Here is an 8,631-nt window from a genome sequence, read left to right on the forward strand (position 1 = left end):
GCATCCCAAACGTAGTCATATGTAAAAAAACGGCACCCTAAAAAGTAAGTTTGATTTTTAATGTTATCGGAACACGAATTCTTTTTCACTTCAATTCAATTTCTATCGTCTCTGTGAAGTCGTGATTGTGATGTATTGATTCGATTAGATTAAAGATGAACATTTTTAATAAAGGCTAAACAATTGAACTTACTTACTTCGTAAGGAAAAATCAACCCCTTAGACTCCTTAGAGGGTAAAATAATGGTTAAAAGTTCATTTGAACAACCGTCAATTTTGAAGCAAAAACTATTCTTTTGGCTCGACTTGGCGGAGGCACTGCCGTGCCTCCAGATAAAATGTTGTATCAGGCTTGTTGGATAAATAAGAATAATGAAATTTTACCCCTAACGAGGTTATATAATCACCGGATAGATCTTTTGTAGATCGTAAATGGTGGTTTTTCTTTTGCGAAATAGTAAGACGTTTAAAAAAATATTAAACCTATCGAGTAGGGTATCAAAACAAAGGAAATTAAATGGGTATAGGCTCAAAAACTACTGGACCGATTTTAAAAATTATTTCACCATTCGAAAGCTACATTATCCACGAGTAACATAGGCTATATTTTATATGAAATATATTTGATAAATATATTTTGAGACGGTACAAAGTTTGCCGGGTCAGCTAGTTACCTATATTTCTAGTATTATTCATACAACCTGTACAGTACACAACCATGTTATAAGTTAAATCTAATTATTTACACTTTTATGAATAACTTTTTACAGATTAATTTACTTAAAACAATTTAAAAAAAATGTGCAGGGGCACATTACTATAATTGCTGGGTTGGAAGAATTGAAATCCCTTGTTATACTCTTGTTCCATTTATTCCTTTGTTCCATAGGTCTATTGCCAGTACTGAATGAAAATTTGAAAATCTGGCCTATTTATATCCCCGACTCAAGTACCACAACTAGAAGCAGGTTTAGGCAGCAATATAGGCATTTTGGCCAATTACAACTATTTCCCGTTATTCTATGTCTAAACCTGTACGGACCTGTACGAACCTGTTCAAACTGTGGCCTTGAATCGAGGATTCACAATAATAATAATAATAATCTATTTAGTTTGTTTAGGAATTTACATATTTCTATTTAAACTTCTATTAAAACCTAAACTATTGCAAAACCTATTATAATTGACACCTATACCTATGCCCTATAAACTATTACGAAATATTTATTTTATTACATTTACAAAACTTAAACTATTATCTATTTTCCCTATTCTATTAAATCCTATTATATACTATTAACAATAAAACATAAGTAAAACACTATTCAAACATAATAAAACATCAATAAATTACATTAAAAAACTATCAGCTGTTTACGTAACTACGTCTTACTGCTATGATCAGCTGATCGAGTTGGCGTCAGCTGTTTAGCGTCGGCCATTGAACTATACAATATTAATCAGCTGATCGTGTGTTACGAATAATGAAGTCTTTATTTATTACAACTTATGAACTATTATTAACTATAAATTAAGTAAACAATTTCAAACTTATAATTACGTCGAATCTTGAGTCAGCTGTTCGCGTCGTCCCGCACATTTCTCCCGCCGTGCAGCTGTGTTGCATCTTCTGTCGGTGCTGGGGCGACGTCTTCTATAGGCAGCACTACCAGCTTCCTCACTGGCCGGCGTAGAACTCCTCCCTTGGTTGCCACGTCGACTGTTCTTACTATGTTGTCTGGACCCGGAAATGTTGCGATGACCCGACCTCGAACCCATATGTTCCTAGGTAGGTTACTATCCAATATTTGTACTAAGTCGCCGATCTTCACTGTTGCCCCTCTTCCGTGGGGCTCCCGCCGGTGTTGAAGCTCAGGAAGGTATTCTCGAAGCCATCTTGTCCAGAATATGTCGGTTAATCTCTGCGCGGCACGCCAGCTGTTTTTGCATATGGTGTCGCGGTCGTTGAACTCTCCCGGGGTCGATACTCTTCCGTTCCCGCCGAGTAGGAAATGGTTCGGTGTAAGCGCTTCTGGGTCCTCGGCGCTCACTGACACGTGGGTGAGAGGTCGGCTGTTCACTGTATATTCCACCTCTGCCAGGAGCGTCGTGAGGACTTCTTCTGCTGGATGTCGTTCGTGAAGCGTTGCTTGCAGTGCAGTTTTCACGGAGCGCACGAGCCTTTCCCACGCGCCTCCCATGAAGGGCGCGCCAGGTGGGATGAATCGCCACGAGATGATCTTCTTAGCAGCCTCCTCCGCTGTGGCTGCGTCGATCGCCTGCCGTAGTTCCTTGTCAGCGCCCCTCAGGTTGGTGCCGTTGTCCGACCATATTTGCGCCGGACGTCCACGGCGCGCCATCATCCGCCGGAGCGCCATCACCGCAGAGTCGGTGGTGAGCGATGCTGTAACTTCTAGATGAATAGCACGTGTGGTTAGACAGGTGAAGATAGCTACATACCTCTTCTGATTGGTACGCCCGACTGTTACTGTAAGTGGCCCGAAGTAGTCGACTCCTGTGTATGTGAAAGGTCGCTTGTGATGTGCCAAGCGACACGATGGTAGGTCTCCGGTTCTCGGGTACGGCGGTGCTTGAGTTTTCATGCGGCATCTGAGACATTGTCGTATTATAGTGCGCGTCACCGGACGTAATCGTAGAACCCAATACCTTTGTCGACACTCGTTTACCGTGGCCTCGACTCCGCTGTGATGCATCTGTCTATGGATGCTGTGTATCCATAGTTTGACTGTCGGATGGTCACCGTCCAGCACCATGGGGTTCTTGACCTCATTTGTGACGGCTTCTATTGCTTCGATGCGGCTTCGGAGTCTCAGGGCACCATTTTCATACTTGACACTTAATCGATGTAATCGGCTATCTCTGTCTATAGGCTTCTGACGTTTCATGTTATCTATATCAACCTGAAATGAACTTTCTTGCGATGAACGCATTAATAACTCTTCTGCTTCTCGGAGGAGTTCTGCGGGCACGGAGATATAACACTTGGCTTGTTCTATTTTTCTATGCTTTACCTGTGGAGCCACCGGTGTCTTCTTTTGACGTCGCCAGTCGGGGTCCGCTTGAGCGTTTCGTCTAGTCCTCTTGTAATTGACCCGCTGTTTAGACGTCCTGCAAAGCTGTATAAACTGTAAAACCCTTGCTGTAGTGAAACGTAATCTATCCCAATTTGAAAATCTAGACACCTCCGGTAGACCTTCAGCCAGCTTCAGACCTCGTTCTGTTACTATGTTGTGTGTTCTTTCTTCACCTGTAGGTTCTGATGGATACGACGCAGAATTTTCTATTGGCCAGGTGCTCGAATCCTCGTGTAGGAAGTCCGGTCCCCTATACCACCTGTGGTTCTTATTGAACCCTATTGGGACATTTCTTGTGGCATCGTCCGCCACGTTGGACTTCGTTGGCACCCAGCGCCACTCACTTACCTTTGTACCTTCTTCTATAGCCGCTATGCGATGTGCCACATACGACTTGTAAGAGCGCGAACCAGCCTTGATCCATGAGAGTACTGTGCGGCTGTCCGTCCAGAACGTTCTTGAGTCCGGCTTTCGTTGATGTTCTTTAACGACGGCGTCGGCGAGGCGAGTTCCCATCACTGCAGCTTGTAACTCTAACCTAGGTATAGATGTTAACTTTAAAGGTGCCACCTTGGCCTTGGACATAATTAGTGATGTGCTGACGTCGCCGTTGGGTGCCGTTGCTCTCCAATACAATACCGCTGCGTAGGCTGACTCGCTGGCGTCGGTGAACACGTGGAGCTGAAGGGATGTAGCGTCGCTGTACTGTAGGTATCTTCTTGGTATTGCTATATTCGAGAGGCTTCTCAAATGTACCATCCAGTCGCGCCACTGTTCCGCTATGTGATCTTCTATTTTCTCGTCCCACGATGTCCCACGCCGCCAGAGTTCCTGTAAAATCTGCTTAGCTCTTATAGTAACTGGTGAAGCAAAGCCTAACGGATCAAAAAGCGACATAACTATACGTAGGGCTTCTCTCTTCGTCGGTGTTTTCCCATCTATAAGTTCACGAGGCACACGCGTTAAATTGAGGTTGAAGGTAAGTTCGTCTGTATCCGGTTTCCATACGATTCCTAACACACGTTCCAGCTGCTCTCCCGCCTTATAGAGTTCTATGTCCTGTGACGACTCCTGTTCCCCTAGTGCTCGTAGTAGCGCGGGCGTGTTGGACTTCCATTGTTTCAACTCGAAGCAAGCTCTTCTATGTATATCACGCACGCTTGAAGTGATGCGTATGGCTTCTTCGAGGCTTCTAAAGCTGTCCAGGTAGTCGTCGACGTAATGCTTCTCTATAATGGCGGAGGCTGCTTCTGGCTCGGTCTCTTCATACTTCTTAGCGTTCAAGTTCTTGACGAATATTGCTGTTGACGGCGAACTTGAAGCTCCGAAGATGAGTGATGTCATTCTATACTCCTCGGGTGGTTGATCGTCACGACGGTTCCCTCGCCACAGGTACCTAAGAGCGTCTCTGTCTTCTGTTCTCAACTTCACTTGCATGAACATTTCCTTAATGTCAGCTGTTACTGCAACCATATGCTGTCGGAACTTCATCACGACCCCTGGAAGTGATTGCAGTAGATCTGGACCTTTCAACAGCAAGTCGTTGAGTGCGACACCCTTAGTCTTCGCTGCGGCGTCGTGTACCACTCGGAGTTTATCTGGCTTCATTGGGTTCACTACCGCGAAGTGCGGTAAATACCAAGTTCTATTGGGAGTCTTCGTCCTCGGTGCAGGCTCGGCGTATCCTTTCTTGATAAGCGCGTCCATCTGTTCTGTATACTTCTGTTTTAATTGAGAATTACGGTCAAGCTTCTTTTCTATGTGCATAAGACGTGTCAACGAGTTGTCGTAGTTGTTAGGCAAGTCGACCTCTTCTCTTTTCCATAGTAGAGCGGTTTCGTATCTTCCTTCTTCTGTTTGGGTTGTATTTTTCTGTAAGATACGTAAGGCTTGCTCTTCAGGGTCCGACTGTGGCTTCTTAGGGTTGATGCATAGCGAGTCCATTGCGAAGTAATGCTTCATGAGATCTTCAAGCTTGTCTTCCTGCGGCGCTTCTGTAATGTGTGACACGAAATTAGCGGTACGTCCAATAATTCGGTTGTGGCTTCCGTGAAGTACCCACCCAAGTGGCGTGAGAGACGCTACCGGTTGGTTCTTCTTTCCCCTTCTCACTCTTGATGCTAGAAGGAGATGCCAGTTGTCTTGACCGATGAGTATGGTAGGCTTCGCATCTTCATAGGAAAGTACGTCGCTAAGATCTCGCAAGTGTTCACATTCTTCAATCTGTTGTCTTGCTATTTCCTGCGGCGATACGTGCAGGTTCTTGATTGTTCTCGCTTGAATGCTTGCTGTGTGGTTGTTCAACCCGTTGAGTGTGATGCTAACTCTTCTTGACTTCGTTTCAGCTGTTTTCAACTCGTTGATTGCTTCTATACGTAATGGGTCGATGGGTCCCTTTGCCCCTATTTCGTAGGCAAGGCTGTCGTCTATCAGCGTAACTGTAGATCCATCGTCCAATAACGCGTAAGTGTTGACCGTATTCTTGGGACCTGTTGCCTGCACCGGGATTATTTTCAAAAAGGTTTGCTTCTTTGTAGGTCTGGCTGTAGTCCACGCGGAGTTAATGACCTCTGTTGACCTATCTTCTGTTTCTGCCTTTTCTGTTCTGTTGAAGTGTAGTAACCTGTTATGAAAATACTTACAACTATTAATACCACACGGCTTCGTTCGGCAGTTGTGAGTCTTGTTTCTGAAGCGTAGACACCGAAAGCATAGTCGTTTCTTCTTTGCTATATCCCATCTTGTGCTTTCGTTTGCTTCTTTAAACTGTTTGCAGTCCGTCGCGATGTGACCTGTTTCTTCACATACGGGGCATTTCTGTATAACTGTAGACTGCTTTTCTAATACTGTATGTGTCTTCTGAGGACGTCTATTACTATACATCGGCGGTGCCATCTGTTCGGGGAGTGCATAGGGTCCGCACAGCTCAGCTTCTCTCTTCATAAATTTTTCAAACTTCAATAAGTCAGGCTCTTCTTTCGGTTGTGTTGCAGCAAAGTCGTAATATCTGTAACGTAAAGTAGGAGTAAGCTTGTCCACCATTACCTTAGATACCTCCGGATTGTAGAGATAGTAGACGCATTTCAATGCCCGAAGTGTAGACACGGCGTTTGTTACCTTAGTAGAGAACACGCAAATATCCCTAGGCGACTCGCAGAGGCGCGGCAGTGTTCTCAATGTGTCTATTTCGGCCATTGCTATCATCTCCGATCTACCGAATCTCATTTCCAAGGTCTTCATAACATCGGATGGGTGCGCGTTGGTGATCAATAAGCTTTCAACTGCTTCCTTAGCTCTTCCTATTAGATGTCTTCTTAACCTATTAATATTTTCTACTATTGAAAAAGACTCTTCTGTTTCCATATATGCTGCTCTAAAAGGTAGCCAGTCCTGATAATTACCGTTAAAAGTCGGTAATTCAACAAACTTTGAGGACCGCTGGCTAGCTTTGATGGCCTGTGTTATCGCTGACGTAAGTTGAGAGAAGTCTGGCTGCGCGTGGACTCCCGCCGGTGCTTGAGCTCCCGCCGTTGTATGTACTCGCGGATCTGGTTGGGTATGGTGCGCTGTACTATTATTCTGTTGAACCGGCCTTGTCTCTTCCGTGATGGCTTCTATTTCTGTTTCTATTTCGCGGAGAGGTAGGTGCGGCTCGTCGGCTATGGCTAGCCTCGGTTGCGCTTGCTGTTCCAACCAGTCGTCGACCCTGGTGTCGGCTTCTGTTTTTGAGTACTCGGAGACGTCGTCATCGTCGTCTTCTGCTTCTATAACGGCGAGGCGTGCTGTTGCAAGTTCCACTTGCAGACGTATCAGTTCTTCTTTGGCCTTGGCCACCTTGTAAGCCTTTGACCTTGAACGCGTGGATCCGGCGCGTCGACTCGGAGCGCGCGAACCATGCTGACTATGTGCTTCTGAAGGCTTCTGTATTACTGTGGGTGAATCAGTACTGGCGGTGAGCTCGACGGAATTCTTGAAAATGGTCGCAGCCGGCCTGGCCATCGTGGTGCCAGTGGCCACTGACGCTACTGTACCCTTCGTTGTGACGGACGTGTCTGTAGCGGAGGTTCCCCCAGTAGTGTCGGTCGCGGTGGTTCCCGTGGCCGACGTTTCTGTTGTGCCCGTAGCGGAGGTCCCAGTGGTCGCGTCAGACGAGGAGGGCTTCGTTTCCGTCGAGTCTCGGCGTTCTTTTCCCACGGAGCGTGTGATCGGCATTCTTCTTGCTAATACACAAAAATGACAATTGGAACGATAATATTACTTACTATTCTTCAATTTCTTCAATATTCGGCTTTCGAAGGACCATTAAATGTGCAGGGGCACATTACTATAATTGCTGGGTTGGAAGAATTGAAATCCCTTGTTATACTCTTGTTCCATTTATTCCTTTGTTCCATAGGTCTATTGCCAGTACTGAATGAAAATTTGAAAATCTGGCCTATTTATATCCCCGACTCAAGTACCACAACTAGAAGCAGGTTTAGGCAGCAATATAGGCATTTTGGCCAATTACAACTATTTCCCGTTATTCTATGTCTAAACCTGTACGGACCTGTACGAACCTGTTCAAACTGTGGCCTTGAATCGAGGATTCACAATAATAATAATAATAATCTATTTAGTTTGTTTAGGAATTTACATATTTCTATTTAAACTTCTATTAAAACCTAAACTATTGCAAAACCTATTATAATTGACACCTATACCTATGCCCTATAAACTATTACGAAATATTTATTTTATTACATTTACAAAACTTAAACTATTATCTATTTTCCCTATTCTATTAAATCCTATTATATACTATTAACAATAAAACATAAGTAAAACACTATTCAAACATAATAAAACATCAATAAATTACATTAAAAAACTATCAGCTGTTTACGTAACTACGTCTTACTGCTATGATCAGCTGATCGAGTTGGCGTCAGCTGTTTAGCGTCGGCCATTGAACTATACAATATTAATCAGCTGATCGTGTGTTACGAATAATGAAGTCTTTATTTATTACAACTTATGAACTATTATTAACTATAAATTAAGTAAACAATTTCAAACTTATAATTACGTCGAATCTTGAGTCAGCTGTTCGCGTCGTCCCGCACAAAAAACATGATATAATATGTGGGTCCCTAGTAGGCGACAGGTTGACTGACATTTTGTTTTAGTTGAAATTTACCTAGTAGTAGTATAGTACCTAGTAGATTAAGTATCTAGTATTAACATAAAAATTAAAAATATATATATCTGGATGTGTTATTGTCGAAAACCGTCACATCACCCGCTCGTCACTGTGGCATATTCACGACTGTTCGTGCACTTGAACAGCGCGGTATAGACTACAGCCTAATCCTTCTCACTCTGAGAGGACACCTATGCCCAGCTGTGGGCTAATTATGGGTTGATGATGATGATGTAATTATTGTATATTTAGAGAGAGAGCAGGAATATGGATCTAATATTGGCGAAATGTAGTTAATATTCACCACTTTATATTTTAAAACTTCATATACCTACTAATGAAGCTACTTCCTAC

General features: G+C 43.8%; 1 protein-coding gene across 1 annotated transcript; it reads right to left on the minus strand.

Annotated features, from left to right (window-relative positions):
* Positions 1 to 1,574: 1,574 nt before the first annotated feature.
* On the minus strand, positions 1,575 to 7,307 carry LOC140743788 (uncharacterized). Its single transcript, XM_073075376.1, has one exon. It carries the CDS (start codon positions 7,305 to 7,307, stop codon positions 1,575 to 1,577), a length of 5,733 nt encoding a protein of 1,910 aa, XP_072931477.1.
* Between the last annotated feature and the right edge of the window lie 1,324 nt (positions 7,308 to 8,631).

The sequence above is a fragment of the Epargyreus clarus genome, unplaced genomic scaffold (genome assembly GCF_041222505.1).
Source record: "Epargyreus clarus isolate Ecla_fem2 unplaced genomic scaffold, WU_Ecla_fem_2.2 ptg000007l, whole genome shotgun sequence".
Taxonomy (NCBI): Eukaryota; Metazoa; Arthropoda; class Insecta; order Lepidoptera; family Hesperiidae; genus Epargyreus; species Epargyreus clarus.

Excerpts from the sequence above, each read along its gene's own strand:
- LOC140743788 (XM_073075376.1), bottom strand. The coding sequence starts at position 7,307 with ATGCCGATCACACGCTCCGTGGGAAAAGAACGCCGAGACTCGACGGAA.